Source organism: Varanus komodoensis, unplaced genomic scaffold (assembly GCF_004798865.1).
Source record: "Varanus komodoensis strain SLA01 unplaced genomic scaffold, ASM479886v1 scaffold2, whole genome shotgun sequence".
Taxonomy (NCBI): Eukaryota; Metazoa; Chordata; class Lepidosauria; order Squamata; family Varanidae; genus Varanus; species Varanus komodoensis.
The window spans coordinates 67587951-67613158 of record NW_025335568.1 but is presented as its reverse complement, the minus strand read 5'-3'; the positions used below and the strand labels follow the sequence as shown (position 1 = coordinate 67613158).

General features: G+C 48.3%; 1 protein-coding gene across 1 annotated transcript in view; it reads right to left on the bottom strand.

Annotated features, from left to right (window-relative positions):
* VRK2 (VRK serine/threonine kinase 2) overlaps positions 1-25208 on the bottom strand; it is a 58698-nt gene that overhangs the window by 10938 nt on the left and 22552 nt on the right. Inside the window, exons 7-8 of the mRNA XM_044429484.1 lie at positions 20198-20330; positions 6106-6226 (exon numbers count right to left, since the gene is read on the bottom strand). Coding sequence (XP_044285419.1) covers positions 6106-6226; positions 20198-20330 — 254 coding nt within the window. The remainder of the gene's footprint in view (positions 1-6105; positions 6227-20197; positions 20331-25208) is intronic.

Sequence of the window (25208 nt, the reverse complement as noted above, 5' to 3'; positions counted from 1 at the left end):
CTGAAATAGCCCAATTCTGTGCACATGTAAGGTTTACTGAGCATTCCTCTTAAGACCATTTTTGTCAGCCGCAAATAAGGCAGCCATGTCTTCCTCTGGTGCTTAAAAGGGGCATGCGGTAGTCTTGCATTTCCAGAAGCAAACTGGTGGGAGCAGGCTATCGATCGATCAATCGATTGATCCATCGATCAAGCAAGCTGCCCAGTGGCATTACTTCCCATAGGCTTTTCCCAATGGTCCGGTCATCTTCATTAGAACCTGCAGCAGGAGCTGCTTAGGACCCCTTCATGCATCCTCTGCCAGAGGGAAACTGCTCACAGGACATGTGATCTGGCACCACCTGCTTTCCTCCAGCTCCACCCTGGGAGAACATGACAGTTCTACATCAGCGGGCTGCGCATGGTGCGCCAGCGGCCGACTCCCTCCTTCTCCACAGGCCTGCTTCCAAATACTCCAGAAGTGTCATTAAATGGCCACTTCAGACATGTCTCAGAGTGCTAGACAAAGCCCTTTATCTTCAGGAAAGTCAGTGCATTTTGGCCCAGATTTTCTTTGGGGACTTTCGGGAGGCTATCTTGGAAGGACCCTTCAGAGAACTCCTGAAAGTAGGCCTCATATTGAGGAACTGGTAGTTTTGTTCAGCTGCTGCTGTTAGAAAAATGTAGTGTATTTATGTATTATTTTGAAACGTAGGCTTTGAGCGGTAGCAAGTGAGAACTGCAACAGAATGCTCTGGTCTTCTGTGTCCCCACACAGACTTCTCACCAACTATTACTTCTTGCAGGGTCAAATGCACTAGGGAGGAGGAGGAAGGAACAGGAAATGGTGCTGGCACGGAACTTCTGCTGCAGGGTGGGAAGACGAGCTGACGCATGAACCAGAGCGTGCAAAGTCACATGCACCTGTGATTCTATGTAGGCCCCGAACAGGTCTTGAATCCTCCTCGAATCCGCAGGACAGCGCCGAGCCCCTCCATCCCCAGCCGGCCATCACACCCCACACCAGTTGCTTTAAAAATCACGCCACAAGCACCCCGATGCTGCCCGCCCAGTCCTTGACCCCAGGTCGCCCTCCCATGAGCCATTTCAGCTAATGGATCATGGGCAGCGTTCCAAGCACCACACGCTGAATTCCCTGGCCTCCGCCTCTCCCATGAGGCTGCCAACATGACAACTTTTCCAGTTGCTAATTATGCTTCCGTCACTCCCATGGCTGGCTCAGAAGGCCCAGTGCTTCCTGGTTCCTTGGAAATTAAAGGCAATGATTAGAAGACCTCATTTCTTGTTCCTTTTTTTTAAGAGAACACTTCTGTTTCTTTTCACAACGCTTTGCACCCATTTGCAACCACAAATTAAAAAAGCCAAACAAAACACAGCTTCTCTTTCAAAGAAGTGCTTCAAAGAAGGCAGTGGTGTTTAACATGGAGTACTAAGCCACAAAACAAAGTTGAACCAACCCAACGAGAGTTTGGAAGAAACTACACTTCTATCTATGTACAACAACTTTGTTGTTTTATGCCAGAAGGGACATGACAAGGGTGATGTGATGGTTGGAAGGTTGGACTGGGACTTGGGAGATCTGATTTCTAGTCCCCACTCAGCCTCACTGGGGGCATCTGGCCCAGTCATGGACTCTCAACCTAACCTACCTCACTAGGTTATTGTTGCTGTTGTTGTTGTGAGGACGAAACAGAGAGGCGAAGAACTTTGTAAGCTGTCATGGGTTCCTTAGAAAAGGAAGAAAGATGGGGAATAAATTTAATATAAAAATGACTTAGATGTATCCGAGAACCCGGGGTATGCTCAGAAAGGTTGGAGCTGGCAGAAAGGTACTTCCACTCACTCAGGGCAACACACCCAACTCAGGGGGCTGTGACAGATACAAGGCCCTGGCAAAGGCCAGGCCCCCCTCCTTGTACACACAGAGATGCTTTCAACTAGTGCAAAGCCACTGCTGGTATTTCTTGCACAGCAGCTCAGACAGAGCCAGACCTGATGTTGAATGGAGACCCTCAGAAGGCAGACAGAGAAGGGATTCCGAAGGAAGGAAGGGTCTGCCGTGGCCCCGTCCCTCCTTCTTCCCACCTCCCCTTGAACAGTATCTACTGCAAGGTGTTCAGTATTTCTACAAGTTCTTGGGATGGGAGCCACCCAAAGCAGGTGGGAAGCGTGACCGGCACCAACAAGCCCTTCCGGTCCGTGGGCAACGCCATGCCAGCGCCCCTTCAGCCAAGTCCAAAACTGTATGCATCACACACCGAAGCCACACGGCACCCTGACTTTTTGTCCAATCAGAGTTCGCCTATTGGAGACACAGGGCTGTGTGGGTATCCAGGGCCTAGCAGAGCAGCTGCGGGATTATGTGGGTTACAGTTTGGCATCAGCAGAGCTCACCCTCTTGGGAAAGGATGGCCTTGAATTTAGGCAAAGGCAGGCAATGAAACAATCTGGGTCCCCAACCGGCCCAAGCATCTACCCAGCACTGACAGAGCGGCGGGGAGGGGCAAGGCTTTGGCGGAGAAAGACAGCCAGATCTGAGCCCCAGGCTAGTCCCTATAAAGCCCCATCAGGCCCTTAGTGATGGTCGCCTGCAGGCTGAACATGAGCCAGCAGAGTGACGTGGAGGCCAAGAGGGCGAACGCTCCCCTTGGATGCACAGCCAGAAGAGTGGCTTCTAGATCGGGAGAGGTATTACTACCACTCTATACGACTCTGGTGCGCCCGCAACTGGAGTACTGTGTTCAGTTCTGGGCCCCTCATTGCAAGAGGGATACAGCCAGGCTGGAATCAGTACAGCAAAGGGCCACTAGGATGGAGGCTGGTTTGCAGGGGAAGCCATATGAGGAGAGACTGAGGGAGCTGGGTTTGTTCAGCCTGGAGAGGAGGAGACTCTGAGGGGACCTGTTAGCAACATACAGGTATGGGAGGGGGAGCCACGCAGAGGTGGGTCCTGACCCTTTTTCCCTGCAGAGGAGGGCAAGATGCGTTCCAATGGCAAAGCTCAGGGAACCAAGATTTAGGGTGGATGTCAAGAAGTACTGCCTGATGGTTACGAGTATGGAATGGGCTTCCACGGGAGGTGGCCGAAGCCCCCTCGGTGAGGGTCTTCAAGGATAGGCTGGGCATGCACATGGTGGGCAGGCCATAAGTGGAGCTGGCTGGAGCCAGGGGTCAGACTAGATGGCCCAGGAGACCCCTTCTGACCTGCTCTGTTTCTGTTTCTGTGTTTTGTTTCCTGCCACTCAAAGCACATGCACACAAATCAGTCTCCCACCACCTACACAGCCTGCCCAGATTCCTGGCTTGGCTGCAAACTGAAATTGGCCCGTGCACACGAGCCATTCTGCAGAAACTGCCTCTCGCTCAGTTCTAGCCCGGCCTTTCGACGTTGCATCCCCAACAAACCTGGGAGCACGTACAGAGTGCAAATGCATGGGCACACACACTCCCCCCATGGGAAGAGGGGGAACCCGACCTTCTGTTGCTGCAGCTTGTGACCACCTGGTCACATTACAAACACCCACGCGGGCGCCTGGCAAACAGCACAGGGCTGCCCAATGGGCTGGTAGCCCAAAAAGTATTACCCAAAATACATTCCCAGAGCAAGCTGTTCCTGCCACGGAATAAAAGCTTGAATGCAATCTGCAAAGGGCACCAGCTTTGTCCCCGTACAGCTCCATGGCTAGAGGAATGTTTTCCAGCCACTTCTGGGCTCCACCTGGTTCAACCCCAGCCCAAGGGGGGGATTCACCAATCTAGATTATCCTGCATGAAGTTTCTTGTTGCTTCAAATCCATTAAAAGCATTGGATAAAGAGGACCTACTAGCAGCCTATCCAAACTTCTCCAGTTACCCAAACTTATCTCCTTAAATTACAAGAACTGAAAGAAAACCCCACATGCTTGGGGAAGCTGAAGGCAGGAGAAAAGGAAGACCAAATGCGTGTTGGAGGGACTCAGTCAAGGATGCCACTGCCATCGGTGGGGCATTTTGGGGAGCTTTCATACCCGGGATTGCCACAGGTCAGGGTTCCACCTCTGAGCTATGCACCTTCCTCCAATCATCCCTCGTTTCCAAGGTAAAAAGTGCAACAGAATGAAAAATGCCATCCCCGTTCAGCTGGGGTCTTGGAGTTAATTCCTGGCAGTAGAATTAATAAAGAAGCTTTGTGGATTGCACGGCCTGGATGGCGAATTGCATGAGGGGCTGATTGTGGGGAAGTCTGAAAGATCGGAACTTCTAAATGGGAAGATATTAAACAATACTGCGTGAAGTCAACATTTACCGATGCAATCTGTATTATCCGCAGCCTGCAGGCTAACCTTCCTTTCTCTCTGCAGAGAACCACTGCCGAACGGAACATGCAGATTGATTTCTGCAGATCAGCTGTCCCTGTCGTGCACCTCTGTTGTGACTTGCCCTACTTAAAAGTTCCCTGCCTTTGCCACTTGGAAAGGAGCAGTGTGCCAAGGAAACGGCTCGGTGGGGCCACAAGAAAGCAGCTCGCTCGCGTCTTACCGGTAAGGGCAAAGATGCAAACGGCACACGGTGCTGCTAGACAGGCTAATTACAGTATCCTTGCAGGCGTGTGATATACATTCCAATATTTCACACACAAAGTAAAAAGTACAGGCAACCATGAAGCCAACACTCAAAGCCAATAAAATACAAAACTTTACCAACACGGATTCCAGAGTGTCGCTGGATGACCTGAAAATTGGTGGGGCTCTCAAAGGAGCCCTTAGTGAACTTCTTCTGGATTGGAAGGACATGCAGAAAACGCATTTTAATTTTAACCCCAGTTCGCCAGTCCTTCAGTACTAGTAACATCTGTCCAGAGAAGACTGGTTCTTCCATGGACTAAAAATATACTAATGCTATTGATTAAGTATTGAAAATCTACATCTGTTGGCCGGTTTGATAAGCCAGGCTTGTACCAAGCAAGCTCTGTCTCTGTGGCTGGTGGAAAAAAAACAAGTGCAGGGCCAGATACCAATATTCTCACCTGCTTGGCTACCTTTTTCGTTGAGCGCCTGAATGGAGCACATGGCACACCTGTCTGAGAATCTACAACTTCTGTAACTTCACTCTCAGTCAAACCAGCAAACACAGGGTCCCATCAAGCCCAGAACAGCTTTGCCTCTTGTGTACTGGACCGCACAAGAACTTGGCTGTCTTAAGTAAGAAAAGTCCCATTGCTTTCAATGGGACACAGGCCCATCTTTAGCTCAGCCAGGACAAAGTAATGTTTCGCCCACCAAGGTTTACGCTTATGAATATATTTGCAAAAAAGCGAAATGATTACTTCTAGGTAAGCAGGTCCTCTTGATGATCCTTAACATTTCTTGGGCTTGTAAATAAATGGGTGAAATATTAGTAATCTAGTAGGATGCAGCGAATAAAAACATGTAGGAAGACACGTGGAGATTTCTCTTTGCTTTGTACAGTCCGGCCTCCGGAATGCCAAAAGCAGGGCTGCAGGTCACCATTGCTTTAAAGCAATCCCAACATTTGGGGGCGAGGTCGCCAAACCATTTTGCTAAGCCAAGCAGAATGGGGCAGTCTGTTAACCTATTCAGAGCAGATCTGCATGGCGGCACGGAGGATAAAGAGCTGGATTACTTATTTTAATAATTAATTTATTGTTGTTACTGCCTTCATATTCTGTTCGTTACTGTTACCGGTTATATACTTTGTTTTTTAGCAATCATGACTGTAAATTGTTCTTGGCTTAATCTTATTGTGCTAATGGCTTTTGTTTTCTATTTTAACTGTTTGTAAACTGTCCAGAGAGCCAACTGGCTATAGGTATGGTATAGAAATATTTTAAATAAATGAATGAATGAGCTGGGTAGAAGAGGATCAAAAGCCATGGAGAGCTGCCTCGGATTAAGCATGAATATAAGTCAACTGCTCATCTTGCAGCGCTCTTCTGAACTGTGGGCGGATTTCAACTGTAAGCTGCTTCGGGGGCCTACTTTGGGTAAAAAGCAGAGTCTAAGGTGAATGAGGGAGCGAATGAATGGCCACGGAGAACTCCCTGGAGGGAGTATGGATACATACATATATTCCCTGAGAAATATTCACAGAAGAAAAAATGCTTTACTCTTCTTTTGCAGCCTGGACAGCATCCGGGTTCTTCACGCCACCTTCCCAGGGCAGAGTCCCACACATCCACTGCATCATACAGTAGCCGAGTATTTCGAGGTCCCCTCGTCTGGACGGCGCTAAATGGAAGAAGAGAGTTTCCAATGAAGTGGGAGGGAAAAGCGCCATGAGCAGTCAGCCGGGCTCCCCCCAGCCCGCCCACCCCCCGGCACGCCGAGCACACACTTTTTCAGGAATGGAAACGGCAACACTTAAAGCTGCAGTGAGAGGAAACAGGGACGCAGGCATCACTCTGCCGTGTTTGTTCAGCTGCCCCAAGAACCCTGCGCGGCCCGGCTTTTGGCCGCGGTCCACAGATAGGCGAGGATTTGTTGCTGTCGAGAGAAAGGGTCAGTTTCCTCCACTCCGACGGCTTCGCCCTTCCCTTCCCTGGGCCTGTCACTTGAACTTGATCTCCGTGGCCTCTGACATGATCCAGAGAGCCCCTGCGCCAGCACCAACACTTTCTCCAAGAGCCAGGCAGTAAAACAAAGAAGGCTAAATTGCTAACACATGTTCCAGGAAGTCCATGGGGTCCACATTGGTCATGCAGAGACCCTTCGAGAGCAGACTAAACAGAGATGGTCTTTCCTGCTCTGCTAAATCGGAGCCGGCTGGCGGTGGACGGCATAGCAACAGTGCCCTCTCGTGGGCTTGCGGACGCCGACGGCACCGCTCGCCGGAGATAAAGCCGTGCTGGAAGCATCCACCCGCTCGGCTCCTTGGCTGTCGTTACGTGGAAACTGGGTTTCGGTTCCAAATCATTAAAAGCAAACAGTCTAAGGTATGAAGTCAGTGCCGGCTGCCTTCCACACACACAACTTCCTCTCTCTTCGTTCCCCCTCTCCGTTTTCCCCTGGTGACCTACACACACAACATGAATTCCAGACAGATAAGTGGAAATCACGCGCGGGAGGGCAATTCCCAAGAGCAAAGGTTGTGCTGGGGCGAAAGAGACAAATTATCCGACGACGCTCCTAATCCATGGCTATTTTAAACTTCATTTCCCAGCCCACCGCCCTGGAAACAGAGAAAACAAAGACGGAACTGAGCGTTTTCTACGGTGCCTTTTACAAGCCGGCTCTCGAGTTCAGTAATGAAAAGGGCACAGGGGCTGGACAGAAACCCTGGCAAAACCTACAGTTTAAAAAGCAGATGTTGTTGCCAAAGGCAGCCCTGCTTTTTCCACCACAGTCTTCCCCCACGGGGGTGCTACAGAAGTGCCGGAGTGCAAGTCCTGCGGCCAACAGCGCCCCGACTGGGGATGCTAGGAGTTGTGGTCCAGGACATCTGGAAGGTGCTGTTTTACACTTCCTTGTTCTCCATCTGCTTTTTGGCACAAGGTATATGAGACTTTGAATCCAGGAAGGGGACAGAGGGAGTGTATAAGGCTGAGGACCCTCAGAGGATAACGACCGTTAACCCAACAGATACTGTATTATGAACTTTCATTAAAGGCTTTCCAACAGAGACCTCCCCAACACAGTTTTTAATTATAAAAAGCAACTCCTCAGAAGTCCACTTCTATTAGAACTCTGCTCCTGGCACCCAGACACCCCAGTATGATGAAAGCACATAAATTCTTACATCTTCTCTCTATATTAACTGCCTGCTACTCCACAGAATTATGGAAGGCCCTTCAATCTATCTAGCACAATGGCGTCTTATCCCCATGGGGGCCGTTGCATCTTATGCTCCATTCCACCATGTCCTAAATCCAAGCGCTTGGTTACTTGTATAAAAGAAAGCAAAAATTTTAACACTTCCCTTTCTATTACCAGTTCTCAGCGGTGAAAGTAGAAGCAAATACTTCTGTTTCCATTCCACGCAGCATGTCCTCACTGCAGCTAAAGTTTCCTCCACCTACTGCCTGTTTATAGTGGTCCTTCAACATCATTCCCTTGGACCCCTTTCCTCCTTTCCCTTTGCGCTTCTCTCCCACCTCTAGATGAGGACATAAGCTGGTATGAAGTCGCAAGTAAACAGTAAGTCATTCCAATTTCTCAACTGGCTTTCAGGAGAGAGAGAGGTCCAGGATTTATTCTCACCACTTCAGTAGACTTGGTAACAACACCGAACTAATTTTACTGATTTTCCAAATGTCAGGCCCCACAACCGGTTTCTCTTTGTGATTTCTGTACTTATTTAAAATTGGACATTCTGGAACCTGGCTTGTCTTCTACTTTCTCTGTTCACTAGCGAGGAAAAGGGGGAGCTACCATTGCCTTTATTCAATATAAGTATCAAATATACTCAAGAAATGAGTACATAAAACTGCCCAAAATGAGAAGGGCAAGAACGTATGATTAAGGATGCCTTTAGAAAAGCAAGCTGGTTTAACACCAAATAGAAAGTTACGTAGTACCTGACATTTATCGGCCTGCTTGTGTGATTTTTCAGTTTGCTATCTTGGATAAAGCCTGCCCAGTTTTCAATGAAAAATAAATGAACAGAAAGTTACATTTGACGTACGTTGCACCAGGCCAGAATCCACACCCCATGCTAACAGCCGATGCTTTTTTGGCTCTGATCTCACATTTCCTTAACTAGGTTGGTGGCTGTATGGGTTTAATAGGAAGTCTGACGAAGGATCATACTTTGGATACCAAAAAATAAGACTGATCAAGTCAAAAGGCAGAATTACTGGGGTTCCCCGTCCATTTCCAAAAAGATAAATTTGTGTTTGCGAGCGAGAGAAGGAAAGAGAACACGTTGCTTCATTTTTAAGACCTCATAAACAAAGTAAGAATTCTGATAATTTCATGTCTCAAAAGTCCAACATTTTCTCACTATAATATGTCACTTTTACAGGCCTGTATTTCTCCAACAAGAAACCCAACTCTCATTCAGAATCAGAATGTGTTCCATTTCTCCATGGACAAACAGGTTTCCAGCCGGAACAACAGGGAGGAGATCCTTGCTCAACAACAGCATAAAAATCTTGAGTGACCGTTCTGAGCCAAATAAGCATTTCTGCATGGTGGTGCAAGCCATCTAGTAATAGAGGATACATTTTGATATGCATTTTAAACCTATACGTTTTATAATGCATGTCACATCAAATTATTAGAAAAACTGGCATTCCAGAAGCATATTGTTATTATTTATTATTATTTATTATTTGTATACCACCTGGAACTGAAGCTCTCTGGGAGGTTTACAACAACGTGTAAAAAACAATAAAAGATAATAGATAAACCTGATTAAGAATAATTAAAATTAATTTAAAATAGCATTAAAGCTTTAAAACAATAAAAAGACAATTTCGAAGACCCAGCCAAGAGTAAAAAGACACCTGGCTAATTGTGTCAGGCCCCTGAATGACCAAGCAGGTCTTCAAAAGCCTCCACAAAGAGGACTGTCTTGACCTGATGCAACAACGATGGCCAAGATGGCGCCATGTGGGCCACAGCTGTGAAGTTATTCCAAAGATGGGGGCTGCCACCAAAGAGGTCCTCCCCCAGCTGCCACCCTCCAAGCCTCTCCTGGAGGAAGGCCCCAGAGGCTGAGCATAACCGCCTATAATCCTTTTTCACAGCCATGGCCCAAAGCATGTCTGCCGTGTATAATTCCTGCAGCAGTATAAAAGAGCAGAGCAGCTGAGGACATAGGGCAGCCCAAACCAAACGGAGAGCCTCGAACAGCCTAGTCAACGGGAGCACAGACTGAACCCACAAAAGCTAGGAGGCTGAATTGTTTGGGGACCCTGAGCAGAGCTTTGAAAATGCCTCTGCTTCTTGTGCAGTTACCCCATGCAAAGGCAGAATCGCGCGGGAGATCGTGAATTCCTTTAAGCTCATGCACAGGGAGCCCTTCGCGCCAAAGGGCTTTAGCATGTATAGAACTGGATGAGATCATAAGCGTCCAATCTGGCAGGCTGGGGTGGAATGTGGGGAAAAGCAGCTGAAAAGGGGCAGAGCTTCCCCACTATGCAAATAAGCCCATAATTACTTATTCTGAGCAATTCTTCTAGACTCCAAGGACCAATATGGTTAACATGCATTTTATATATAAGCTGCACCCATTTTATTTCGATTTTCAAAATAAAAGCATGGACTACACACTACGCAAGCGTACTGAGGTTACGGGTCAGCGCGGAATTCTCTGACTCTGAAGGTCAGGCAGGCACCGAAGTCGCATTTTTCCAAGTGACCCCTGAAAGCATCCCTTTCTGAGGAGCCTCTCGCAGTTGACCGGTAACGATTTCCTTTGTGTTCTGTTTTTGAGAACTTTAAATATATCATTTTCTTATATCTTTTAATACCATAGTTTGCTTCAGCAAGAGAGCTGCACTGAAGCCAAATCTTAGCATCTGTAAGTTCCAATAGCGGCTGCTAGGGAAATGCAGCCTAAGGGTAGGAAGTCAGGTATCTCTCCTTCCTCCTAAACCACCATGGCAGAAACAGGTGTTCAAGGCAGATTCTCCTGCACGTAGCGACTGGCACTTCTCAGCCGCTCTTTATTTGATGCCATGCCCTGGGATTCAAGACGCTTGGCCTGCCCTCTTCTTCAAATGCTAGTATTCTCACTCATTTTTCCTGCAGTATTTGAAACTGTCTGCTTCTCCAGGATACCTGGCTGAGTTCTCTGGCCTTGGCATTTAAGTATCTGCTGAGGCTGTTCTTGTTGTCGTTAGCAACTTGCAGACCACCTCCACCTAACGTCTAATGCAGGACAGTACATACACCGAATGAGCGATGAATCCTTAAAAGGCAGCTGATCATGTCATCTTGCCTACCACATGCAGCCGGACGAGCGGCTGGGCGCAGGCCCGGTCCCACGGCTCTCCATCTGTGCAGGGCATCGATCCACAGCACGGCGGCAGGGCCCTTGCTCTGCGAACACCTCCTCGTAAGAGGCCCTGGCATCAACCTGGAAACTCCAGGTAAACAGGCTGAGTTCTGCCTGATGTGAAAAACCAGATACCCCGGAAAGCCAGTCTGCGAGATCCTGTTTCTCTGTTTGTATGAAAGTGTGCGCTAAGTACAAAGGCTTTGATCCAACCTGCTCCAGGCTGAGACTGTGGAAGGGAATCCAGTCCAAGGAAAGTCCCGTAAGTTGCCCTGTACAGCAAGGAGGCAATCAGCCCCTGGAATCAGTGGGGTGTATCACATGGACCAGGATACCATTAGCAGACAAAATCTTTCCTCCCTCCTGCAGTTCCACCTACCACTATGGCTGGGATGATGGGAGGTGTAGTCCAAGACATCCGGAGGGGGCAAGTTTGGGGCAGGATACCCTACAAAAGCTGGGGATTTGTTCTTAGTGCAACGCTAAGCAGGACTGAATGTTGCAGCTCTAATTGCGTACAGAAGGTGCAGCTGACGGAAGAGCAGCCCCGGGTCAACCAATCCATCCCCAGTCAAAACCACATCACGGTGCACAACCTCTCCAGATTTCTAGGTTGCAAGGCCCCCTCCAGGTCTCTTCTGTACATTTAAAGAGCAGTTCTTGGAGTTTTTAGAACCTTCCATGTTAAAAGAATTAATGGCACAATTGACCGGAATGATCCGTAAAGAGCATTTCTAAAAAAGAAAACACATTAAGGATATCTGCTTTTGGCTGAATGAGACTGCATGCTTCCACCCTCAAAAACTGTCTAAGAAATAACAAGAAAACAAATGCATTCCAATTACAATGCAGGAAATTTTAAAAAGGCTCTAATTAAGTGACTGCTGCCTCCACTTCTTATATGATGTAAGAGTTCAGGATAGGCTGATACTGTTACCCCATTTTAACTTGACTACAACCCTATAAAGAAGATCCTACAGATCAGTAATTTCCCCATGGCCATCTCTGCAACAGTTGCAGGACTGAGATGCAAACCCAATACACACATTCCAGGCCAACACTCTGCAGCAGACCATTGCATAATTCCTGTTCTTTCAAAGAACAAGCACGGGCTTTTGATTCACCAGTTTTTGAGCTTGTCTTATGCGGCCTTTTATGTACTTGATATATTAGGCTTAGGTTGCTTGTTTTTAATTCTATTTTTATTATGTAAATAGCTTTGCATCTTTTTTTTTTGGGAAAAGCACAATTTAAGTATTTTAATAAATGATATGTGATCTGATGTGCTTTTAGTTTGATTGTATCTCACCAATTTATTTTGTTGGGCTTTTTAATCAGCTATTTGGGTTCTAATCTACTGCGGTTTTATTCACTTTGCTCTTCACGTTGCTATAATTTGTCCATATTTTATTCACCAAGCAACTGAACACTTCTCTACTCGGAGCAAAATCAGACATCACCCACAGTGTGCATCAGACTTCTGCCACACAGTGCAAGTGGGGGGGGGGTCTACCCGGAAGTAAATGCACTCTATTCAACAGGGCTTACTATGAGGTGTATATGCATAGGATTTCAGCATTATTGTTTTGATTTCATAAGCTACTTTTCATGTCTTTAAGACAAATACAGTGGCGCAAAAATAGGAATGTATCGAATCCTGATTATAAATCTCTCTGCAACTGTACGGGATTGAGGCCTGTCCCACAAGCACGTGGTCCAGGGGGGAACAGAGCGCGACACGCTAGAACACACCACAGTTGCCGTTTCTGCCTGCTGGAGCCTTGTGTGTGAAAAAGCCCCGCCATTACCCTAACCGGTTGCATGAACGTGCTTCCGCGCGCTTTTTCCAAATTAATAAAGCATATTGAGATGTTGATTTCCAGCTCTCTTGGAAAAGGAGCAAATCTGTTAGCATCAGTGATGTAATTTACTTGTTAAGAAGAACTGGAAAGAAGAAGGTACCTGAACTTTCCCCTGCCTGCCCACCCCCACACTGATAAGCCACATATTGGAACAAATTTAATTCAGACAGTTCATATTCCTCTTATGTTCATCAATGATGGCAAATTAAAACCAGCCTTATGCACTCGGTGCACCGAGCCTGGAGTATTTAAAACAAGCTCGATATGTTAAGCGCAGTATATCTCAAGAGAAATTAGGTATTGACTCCATGCCTCAGTGAGTAGAAAATCTACAAAAATCCATATGCTACATTGATCCAAATATTACTTTTTAACACTACTAACAATGTAACAAATTTTTAAGAGGTATGCTTGACGCAGGTATAATTCTCTTTAATTATCAAGGAACAAGCGAGAAAAGCAACACTATTTACACGATGCAGCTCTGAAAAAATGGATGGTCAAGAAAGCTCGGTCGGATTCCAGGATCAAAGCCAACCAATCGAACCGTTGCTTAGACCATTGGTCTTAAGCACAAGGAAAGTGATTTAGAGGAAGAAGAGACAAAAATGCTAAATGTTTATTACTTATCCAGCATTTTTATGGCTTCATGGCTTTTTTGTTGTATTTGTCACGGGGCAGGCTGTAATTCTGTTTTACAGGCCAAACACACCCTGCTGTGCACAAAGAGCAGAGGGCAGAGTTGATGTCGTGGAGGGAGGCGACCCGCTGCTCTACAGAGCCCGGTGTTATCCGTGCCGGGCCAGGCTGGATGACCTCTGGGAGCCCCAGGGCGCTCCAGGGCCCTGCTCCGACCACCCTCCCTCCCCATTTCTTTCACTAGCAATGTTACAGGCAGCTGGGATTGTTTCAGCCCAAGACCGAGGGCCACCGGCCCATGAATGCCTCCGGCCGCAAGTGGGGCTCAGAGGCTTTCTTGGGAAACGACGACGGATGCTACCAACCAAGAGACTGGGGGGCGGGGGGACTGGCCAGCGGTCCCTTTGGTCTGCTAAGCCGTACCTCCCATAACAGCCCTCTGGTACCGATGCCCGGCCACGTGGGGGCAGGCCCCCAAGCTTCAGAGCAGGGAAGGAGCAGAGGGCCTCTGTGCCGAACATGCGCTCTGCCACGGGCAAGGAGGCCTCGCCATGGCTGACATGGCAAGCTGCCTAGGGAGGGGGCGGCCCAGGGTTCACAGTGCTCACTGACGCGCTGCGGGACCCACAGGCAGGGGCTGGAGATAGGAGCAGGGCGAGCCAGAAGGGGCCTCCCAGGCCTTCTCCAGCTGGCTCTGCTCATGACACGCCTACCGTGCACATGGGCTCGGAACCAACATCAGTACTGCGGGTTCAGCTACCCAGCCAAACAGCGAACGGAACGGCTGCTGCTGGCAGGGCCCGCAGGGGTTCTTCCGGGCTCCAGGCTGGTTTTTCCATCCCTTCCTGGAGAGTCCAGGAATCGAATGGCCCCACGAAAGGGGGGCTCCACCAATGCACCGAAGCTCCTCCGCCTTTCCTTCATGCACACCTCTTTTAAGGGTGGAAGAACACGCAACGGGTTGGTATGGTGGCAATTTCGTGCTGCTATTAATTATAATTTGCTACAACGGTCGCATGGAGCCGAAGCAACATCATCTCCTTGGAAACTGAAGTCGCAGAGCGCCACCAGATTGCGATCGGATGTCGGACGACGTGACATCTCCCCACCGCCGTGCCTTAGCTGCCTGTCCACACCAAATCAGAACCCTGGACTCCCAGGCCTCCAGCTCCATGTCGCCACAATGCAAAGCGAAGCCTCTGAAGGAGCCAGGAGACCGAACGGAAGCTCACTGTGACGCACAAGGTGGGCTCGGAGCCTCTGGCCAAAGGGGTGCCCCCCCCCGCGGAAAGAAAGCTGGTCTTTCAGCTTTGCACGTCAGCATCTGGGCACACAAAGCCCTCAAAGGGACTCTCGATAAAATCCGTGAATTCCAATTTGGCACCACGTTCGAGAGCCTGAGCACCTTGCCGCTTCAAATTTAAGAACAGACAATCCGGTTTCTAGCCCTCGTGAATGCAGAGCGAAGCAGATGCGTGCCTGCTTGCTTCCGCCAACCCACTCCACCTTGCCAAAAATGAAGTATTATTTTATGGACATACAGACAACTAGAAAGCCCCTGCTGGATCAGCCCAAATTCCATCTAGTCCAGCACTCTGTACTCACAGTTGCAAGCCAGCTGCCCACAAGATCCCTCAAGCAGGATGGGTGCAAGGACTCCACTGCACAAGCTCCTCAGCAACTGGGGGATGCAGGCAGGCCTCCTTAGTGAAGGAGGGAGCTCACAGGCGGCAAGACTTGCAGCCGCTGAGAGCCACCTCCTCCACGAACTTGGCCCATCCCCTCTTGCAGCCATCCAAGTTGGTGAGCATCACCACTCCCTGTGGCAGTGAGTTCCACAGTTTAACTATCTCTTGTGTGAAAGTCCTTCCTCTTGTCTCTCCTAAACTGGGTTCGAGTGCTATGGGAGAGGGGTAAAAAAAAGCCCCCCTCCCCATTTTTCCACTCCGTGTCTCATTTTAAGCACTTCTATCACGTCTCCCCTTACGGAGGCCGCCTTTCTTCCTCTTTCAAAGAATCCCACCCAGTCTGAGAACCGAGCCCATGACATAAATGTCTGAAGTGTGCACACTTCCATTTTATTAGAGCATGTACCGATTTGGCGGTGTGTGGAAACAGGCCTCGGTGCTACAGGAATGCCACCTGGACAAAAAAGCAGCTGCTCCATCTCTTTTTCTCCCCATAACTCATACAGAAATCTAGCAGGTACCCTTTACGGAGCAAGACTTTTCATCCTGCACGCAAACAGCTCAGAGCATCCGTGGGCTCAGCCGATTTCCACCGCCGTATCTCATCGTATGGGTCAGGAACCGCTCGCCCATGACGGCCTCTTTATTCCAAAATGCTTCCAGAAGGTCAAACAGCGCAATCGCCATGGCATCGGAGAGGCGCACGAGTCCCATTCGGCTTTTCCTAATGACCAGCATTAAATGACTGCAGGTCTTAACAGAGCTGGCAAATTATCAAGGCCCTCTACATTACATGGTCAATGGTCCTTTTAATAGAAAAAGCAATAATATATAGTTGTTTGCGCCAAGTAAAACTCGTTAGAAAGTATTAGTTTAAGATAACAGTTCAGCAGCTATTAATGACCACAAATGTTTGCAAACACACATGCTTGGTTTGGATGAAAAGTGGGCAGCGGAAGGTGGGGCGAGGGGAAAACACGTTGCCTCATGCGTGGAGCCTTTCATCTCCAAGGCACCATCAAGAGCAGAGGAACCTCAGGGGAGAAATCGCAGCGCAGCCGCGCAGCCAGGCTCATGCTGGGGACAGGTGTTGCTCCTGGCTTCTGCGGTGACGGACGTCAGGAAGCACCACTGGGAAAAACCTCTTTTTGCCTGCACTCTGATGCTAGCAAGCATTTCTGGGGGAGACATGGCAGTCCTTTCCCGGTCCCAAGGGCTTTACAAGCGGGAGCGAAGGAAGTCGAAGCGAAGGAGACCTGACTTCCCCTACAGAGGAGGGCAGGACGCGCTCCAACGGAGCCAAGCTCAAGGAACCAAGGTTCAATTTGGATGCCAGGAAGCACTTCCTGACAGTTAGGACCCCCAGGGTGTGGAATGGGCTTCCACAAGAGGTCATTGAGGCCCCATCGGTGAGGGAATTCAAGGATAGACTGGACTTCCACATGGTGGGCATGTCGTGAGCGGAGCCGGGGGGTCAGACTAGGCAGCCTGGGAGGCCCCTTCTGACTCGTGCTGTTTCTGTGCTTCTAAGATGGAGGCCCAGGAAGAAGAGGTGAGCATCCGCACATGGCAGGCGCTGAGATGCAGAGCAAGGCTTTGTGATGGGAGAGGTGGGTTTTGAGGTGCAACCTGAAGGAACGGAGGGGTGGAACCAGCCTCGACGGCTGGGAGGGAGTTCCTGGCAACATTCCAAAGCGGCCCAGACTCTCAAGTTAAACAAAAGGCGAAGCTGGGCCAGAACCCCTTTTGTTTGTTTATTTATTTTTTATTCCTTCCTTCCTTCACACCGGCATGGCACGGGGATTGACTTTGTGTCTTGCTGACATAGCAACTCAGAAAGTCGTGTTGCATTGACCATCATCGATCGCAGCCGAGGCAGCCATTGTGGGAGGGACAGACATGCCGTGCCATATATTTCCGATATTGACCCCCCGCTCCTTTTCTGTGGCTCTTTGGGCTGGCTATTGAATTTGGACTGCAGTGTAATAAACAGCTGAGGTTTAATTAATGGTAAATGAATACAAGACACAGGTTATGACTTTAACTAATTAGGGAATTGTTGAATTAAGTCTGCCTTGGAATGCAAGGCAGTGCAATCAATATCCAATAAAAGGACTATGTATGTAATTTACCTGCAAATGTGTTTCCAATACCGTCAAAGTGAGTTTAAATAAGTAAGATATATGAAAGGCTACCGGAAAAAAGAGAGGTTCTGTTATTGTTTTTTAAAGTTAACACTTCACATTGCTTGCAAAAGGAGGAGGAGAGAGGATGAGCTGAGATGATTTAATATGAAACAAGAGTCATCACGCACCTGAAGCATCGTCTACCAGAGCCGGGAAAGAGCCTGAAAGGATCACCAAGTTGTGCATCAGCCAATGGGCACACTGACTCCATCTGCGAGGGGTTATGCAAACCTCTTGCGTTCTGGTGTAAGAAAGCAGCCAGACCGCTAGCCAGGTGGGAGCTGCAACCGCTGCTGATCCAGGAGTGCAGAGCCATGCATGAAGGCACACTCCTGGAGGCTGCTGGGAATCAGCCCTGCTCACGTGTCCCCAGGGGCTCTGCAGAGCATTCAAATGAACGGTACCCAACCGTGTTTCCATGTCTCTGTCTCTCACTGGGCACCTAACTGGGCACTTTACTCAGCACAGGAGACTGCTCTGCTTTGCACCACCAGTCCGGGGCTCAGAAGCCAAGCATGCAATCCAGGGCCTTCTCCCCCCTTTCCCCCTTGCATGTCTCATTTCAAAGGGCTTTAGGGATGCAGGGACATGCTCTTTGCATTTATTTTCAGCTACAGGATTCATATTTTTAAAATAAGTGTTGTTGTTATTATTTTCTACAAACTAAGACTAAAACACCAATCATCAAAGACATCGGACATACTGGGTCAGTCCCTCACTTTTTTTTTTTAACAATCCATAACCATATTCAGATCTACGAATAGTCCCGTTTCTCTAGCCAATAATAAAAGGAGTTCCAGGTTTGGTAGAACCTACAGTATTCATATTTTTGGCCAGCTCTCCTACTTTTCTTTTTTTGAATTGATGATTTTACTCTGTTAGCCACCTTGGATGTCAATTTTTTGATAAAGGGGCAAGACAGCAATTATTCTTTTAATTAATAAAATACAACTCATCCCCCGTGCAGTGGATACCAAACTATTTGGCCTGTTCAGTTCCAAAAGATGCCCATCTTTCACTTATTCTAACCATAGAATTTCATACTTAAACCTTGCCTAAGGTTGTGTTCAACCCTCCTGGTCCAAGGTCCGAGGTAAAGGTAGATGTCAGCTGCAGTTCACAGGTACACAGGGCAAATTTCTTCGTACTAATGCAATGGGCCAGACATGTATATTTACATATTAAAGTGATCAGAATCAATGTGAGGATATTACTGCATGAAACGCAATGCTTTATGCCATTCATTTTCACAACTCAGTCACGCACCTGCTTTTTTCCCTACATGCTACAATGCAAGAAAGCAGCCTTGCTAAGACTCAGCTGCTCCACAGCGTAGACCACCACTAAGAGGCCAGAATCGAACCTCACTGGCAGCTGGCTATCCAAAAATGCGCCGCCTTACCTATCCCTAAACACGATCCCTTTGTGGATCCCACTGTTATGAATTTTACCCAGATCTGCATAGGAATAAAACGGTGTTTCTGAAACTGCAGCCACACTGTGCTTCTGGATGAACCGTGTGTGTTGGAGCCGGGAGGCAGGGCCTCGAATGAAGCGCTCCACTCTGCGCAAAAGAGAAGGGCGCTGTGGGAGTGGCAGGGCCCAAACACCTTTTAAGATGGTGCTTGTCAGAAAATAACCTAAAGACAAATTCAACTATTAATCCCATGGGGAAGCTGCCCCCCGCCCTTTTTTTTCCCCCCCAAAACAGAAGGAAAGCCAAGTTTCAGGTCCTGCTCTGAGCTGAGGAGGAGGAAGAGGAGACAGCCCACAGGCAGAAGTGCCGAAGGCAGGAAGATACAGTGAGGGACGGGTGAACAACTTGCTCCACTGGTTTTTATTTTTTACACCGATTCGCCATTCTATACCTCCTTGAATTGAATGCCATTTGAAGATTTCTACAGCTGCGCATTTCTGAGCTTGTGATACACTGAGCAAAAGAAAGAAATGTGTTGTACACACCGAAAGTGCACCGAGAAAAATGCATAAAGGTTTTTGTGCAGAAGGAAGGAAACTTTTACGGGACTGGGACAGAATGCCTTCCTGGTGGAAAACTGGGGACCTGCACCACCCTGAGCTTCAGAGATCTACCCATCCCTAGGAATGGCCGAGAGCAGGGCAAGCCGAAGCTGAGCTGGCAGATCTCCAGGCGATGAGTAGCGGGCTGGAAAGGGTTTCCGACTCCAACCTGTTTAGCAACAGTGAGGCCAAAATGCTTCGGCCACTTTAATGAGGTCACTGGAATGAAGGACACTTTGGATAACCCAAGAAGGTTTTCCTGTGAAAGAGTCTCAGCACTCTGTTCAGAACAACAACAACAACAACAACAACCACCTCCTAGATCCAAAACATGCTTAGAAGCATGCCACTCTTTCATGTACGTGGCACGCCCTTAGCACCTGGCTGGTGCAGACCCCCTGGAGTGTGTCGGGAAAACAATAAGGTGGATCCACTGAGCCTGAAGCCTGCCTACTCGGGTCTGGTGGCTCTCCTTCCCTACCAGCCTCCAGAAGAACAGTGGCTGGAGCTAAGATACGGGCTACAGCCTGGAAGAACAGGCTCGTGAACACTCTGGCAGGACATGCGCAGCTCATGCACCCCACCTCACAGCCACCAAAGAAGCCTCCACGGCTGCATTTTCAAGAAATTTCTCCGCTTTCTGGAGACAACACGTGCAGCTTCCCTCCGCCTTGTACTGTGCTCTCCATTGTCCTGGCCTGGACCAGCCAACCAGCCCTGGCTGCACACGGGGCTGCTAGCGGGGGGCCCACATGGAAACCCAGGCAGACCCAGCATGCGTCAAGCAGCCCCATTACGAATTCCTCCTAAACCGTTTCAGAGAGTTGGGGGGAAGGAGAGAGAGAGAGAGAGAGGAGAAAACCTACCTGCTCCCTTGTGGGCATCTAAGCTGGTAAACTCGATTGTCCCATTATGGCCCTTTTTAGGATTTTCCCGATACTCTTTGTGGTTCCCATTGGGGCAATATCTGTAGGCGAGTCCATAATCAGCAAGATAAACCTGGAAGACATGAGCAAGAGAAATGAATGATGCTTTTGTCCTCTGAAAAGTATAACCTTTCTAATTAAGTCGGAGGAAAATGGTGGTTTAAGGACACTCTTAGATCTGCATTTTATTAAGCCAAATGGCACCTCAAGATAAAATATGCACATCTGGGGGCCACTAACAGCCACCCTCCCCCTTCCACGTCGCGTGTCTCCTATTCCCCTTCTTATTCCAGAGCAGAACAGCCTTTCCGTCTATTTTGTTCCTGAGCTCTCCTCTCTCCAGGTGGGTATCAAGACATCATAAAGTGCAATATGTCTTTTATCTGTCTTCATGCTGCTTGTGGGACCCCTTCTCCTCCTTACTAAATGCACTCACACATCCAGACATGACAGAGCCCATCTTTCAACAGCCAGCCCTTCAACCCTCTCAACGGTTACAGAAAAGAAGGGAAGAAACATCTCACAAACACTTGGGCTGCAAAACATACTAATTTCTTACTGGGAGAAAGAGGAGGAGGGCGGGGGGAAGGTTCCAGAAGTGAAGATCCCTTTGTAGTTGAATAGAGGCTTTTAAAAGTTTTCTGAGAGGTCTCCTATGTCCCCCTCCCCAAACACACCCCTTGGAAGTCTGAAGAAAAGGATGACTACGGTCAGTTTAGCTGTGTCTGAGTTTGCCAAATAAAATGGTGTGTCGAGGCAATGCTGGACTTGATCATTCTTGGTGTTAGGCCTGCCCTTGAGACAGCCTCAAATATTACTTCAGTTGTGAAGTACTTTCCTTCCCGGGCCGCCATTCCATGCTTCACAACTATTTCTACATTCCAAATACATTTGCAAGCAGAGAACAAATATACACCTGTTGGCCAACGCTGATTCTTTCGAAAAGCAGACTCTGAGTAGGCTCAGTCTTGCACGGAATTTGCTTCTGCAGTTAAAGACATTTGCTTGGGAATGAGCACTGCTTTCTCGCGGAAAAAATACTATATTTTAAATTGTACCTAAAGTCTACACTAGCAGGGGGATTCCAAGAACATATTTATGCATCTGAAATCTAACAGCTAACATCTGCTCACAGTCCTCTGCAAAGAACATTACCAAGGATTTCAGGCTTGCTGCTGTTTTACATATACCCCTAACATCTTGCCTCCAAAAATAAAGAGCATAAAGCACCACGCCAGAGAGCCCTGTCCCCCTTCAGCAGCCATTAGAATACATAAAGGGTGCAGGATTCCACCCTGGATTTGCACATGGAATCCCTGTTGCATCCAGTCTGCCTAAATCCCATATTACTTCATGTTTGCACAAGGCAAACACAAATAGCAAATAGAGCTTAGGAACCTAGGCCTTTCCTTCAAGTGTCTATCCCACTCCCACAGTTTATGACAGGCCTAATCCAGACCCCCTTTTAGAATCAGGAAGAAGCCACTCCCCAAGAACCTCGGCTTTCACGGAGGTATACAAGTTTTTCTTGTTGTTCTCCTTGCCTGAATTCTCTGTGCTGGCATGAGCCTTTGTTCCTCCAGTTCTTTATTCCCCCTTGCCTAGCAGACATTGTGAGCTACAACTCCCATCATCCTTCACCACTGGGCATGCTGGCAGGCCTGGTGAGAGTGGCAGACCAAGACTTGTAGAAGACCACAAGTTGACGACCCTTGCTTTAAAGGGTTAAATAGACGAGCTTTGCTCAGAGCTATGTGCTGCTTAAGACTGTACACCTATTGTGTATCAGATTTACATATGCATTAACCTCTGCATATTTTGTAATAAAATGCATATTCAATTTATCTAAGCCTTGGTCTGTAGTCTATTGCTTGCCTCTGCGAGTTGGGCTTCGGTCAAGTACCTGCGAACACACACAGAAGATCAAGGACATGCGTTAAAAGGAAACCATTTAGCGGCAGCCTCCGGAAGGGGCACTGAGGTTCCCAAAGCCATACCTTGTGATTCGCCACCGTTCCAGCATAGCCAGCGTAAGAATGTGGCAAAAATTTACCAGCCTTAATTTGCCAGCCGCAAAGTTGAAGAAATGACTTTCTGTGTCAACTCTTTAACTAGTTTTGTGTTCTCCTGGGAGGCAAATTCCCGCCCTGAAAAAATATGAGCGGCTCAAGAGTGACCTTGCTCTTAATTTAATTATATTGCTTTGGCTGGGCTTCTTTTTCTCATCTCTCTCTCTCTCTCTCTCTCTAATAAAAAGGCAGGCAGGCTATCTTGTAGGTGATTCTGCTAAAATTACGGATTCCTTTTTATGCTTCAGGCAGGTTTACTTATAATCTTGGGTTGGCCGGTCGGCGGCTTTGAAAAAAAGCCCAAAAGGGAGTCTCTTGCTGCCACATCCTCTGGACCTGAGTGGGGTGCGAAGCCAGGACCGTATCTCTCTTCCTGGAGGGGCGACTGCTTTTTAAGATTATACTGATTATATTTCTCACCTGACGGACCTGTACAAACTGCGATGCAAAGATTAAAGACTGGAGGCGGTGTTTGGAAATCTGGGACAAGGCATAACGCTTTGTCAGGTTGACCGACTCTATTTTCTCCGGTATCCTCTAGTGGATTTGTGTTGCTTGGTACCCAACCTGGCTGAGCCGGAAGACAATAATGCATCAAGTCAGTGTGACGGAAGAAGCGACTGAGCGGAATTGACTGAAGCAAGCATATCATGAGCCGAGCAACCCAAGAAGCTGCCCTTCCCGGGTCCCGCACCCATCCTGGCAGAGGCCATTTGCTTAATTTAAAACAAAACACCCACCACCCATCGTTAGTCAGGTGCCATCCAGACTTTGCTGAACGCCGTTGGAGGGCTTTTCAGCAGCCATTTGAAGTGAACACTTTTACGGGGAAAAGGATGCCATTAAAATCATCTCAAAACAAAAGGAGATGTTCTTTCCCCAGCCTGCTTTAGCTTCAAGGCTACAGGGGGATCAGCTCAGGTCAGAAGTGGGAAGGGGTTCTCCCCCCCACCCATGCTGCAAGGAAATTAGCAGCTGAGGGAGGTGCAGAATGACAGTCCTTGGAGGTTTCCGAGGAAAGACCAGCTGAGCAAATGTTGTGGCTGCTTTCTGCGCAGGACGGATGCACGGGAAGCCAACTGACGTCCAGTCAGATGGTGGCCCGCCGGATAATTGCCAGCAGCTCCTCCAGGACATGGGCAGGAGCCTTTACTGGAGACGGAGAGCAAAGCCAGGGTCTCTGCCCTCCAAGCACATGTTCTGCACCTCAGTGATGGCCCTTCCCAAACGGAGCATGTGTGCAGACATGCCTAACGGTCCTTTCCCAGCCATGTTTCCCACCAACTGGGCAACGCAGGCGTGGGTTGCTTGCTCCTCCACTGCTGTCCCGTTCCCTTTTAAAGCCACCCTCTATGGTGGCTGCTGCGGCATCTCATGGAAGTGAATGCCTCAGTTTACCTATGCAGGCTGTCCTTCCTTTGATCCACCCTAAAGCTCCCAAGCCCTGCCTCCATGGGAGGACGCCGGGTCTGATGGAGCACAAGATATGCCCTCCCGCCCCCTGAGATCTGCGGCAGAGGCCCTTCTCCGGGAGCCCTCCGTGAAGGACATTAGGAGGGTGAGTACCCGGAGGAGGGCCTTCTCTGCGGTGGCGCCCCACCTATGGAATGCACCCCCCCAGAGAGGTCTGCCTGGTGCCGTCATTATTTGCTTTTCGGTGCCAGGCCAAGACCTTTTTATTTAAAAGTTATTTTAACTGTTAATTTATTATTATTGTATTTAAAGATTTTAATATATATAGCCAAGATGGTACCAGTTTTTAAATTACTGATTGTATTTTTATGTTAATTTTATGGATGTTGTGAGCCGCCCCGAGGCTTTGTTGCAATGGGGGCGGCACAGAAATGTTTTAAATAAATAAATAAATAAATAAATGTCTGCCTTCTCCACACCCGTCCTCCCTTTAGCAAAAAAATATGTAATCGGAACCCACTTGTTGGGACCAGTGTCCACCACCAACAGTTTGACCAGCGTCCACCAACAACTCACGTATACCAGCGAGACTTGTGGGAAAGCACCGGGTACGGGCCTCAAATGAAAGCCCCAGCATGTACTGAACTTCCCAGGGCCCCCCCTTTTCCCTCACCCTGGGGGCAGAAGGGCTTTTCCTGATATGCGGCTGAGCTTCCATATAGCCTGGAGTGTCTGGTCCTGCCTAATCTTGGAAGCTAAGCAGGGCCAGGCCTGGTTGAAATCTGGATGGGTGACTTACTGTTGTAAACTACCCAGAGAGCTTTGGCTATGGGTGGTATAGAAATGTGAATAGTAGTAGTAATAATAACTACTACTACTACTACTCTGGAGCAAGCAACCAAGGTGGTGGAGAGATCAAAGTGTTCGGCTCAGGAAAGCCAGGACCTAGTCCCACGCGGCCGTGATGCTCACCGGGCGACCTTGGGCCGCTCACTGCCTTTGGCCTCACCTATCTCAAAGGGACGTTGTGAAGATGAATCGGAACAGAGGAGGCCATATGGAGCCACCTGAGGTTCCTTGCAAGTGAAAAAGTCATTATTTGCTTTTCGGAGCCAGGCAAAGACCTTTTTATTTAAAAGTTATTTTAACTGTTAATTTATTAGTATTGTATTTATAGATTTTAGTATATATAGCCGAGATGGTACCAGTTTTTAAATTTTTAATTGTATCTTTTTATGAATGTTGTGAGCTGCCCCGAGGCTTTGTTGCGATGGAGACGGCATAGAAATGTTTTAAATAGATAGATAGATAGATAGATAGATAGATAGATAGATAGATAGCAATACATGTGATATCCACATTTCAGTTTGTCCCAAACTTTTTATTTTGGCTAGTCCACATGAGAAATTGTGAATGTTTTGGCGCACAGTGCTCCCGATCAATACATCTGTGTGTGCCATCTTGTCTAA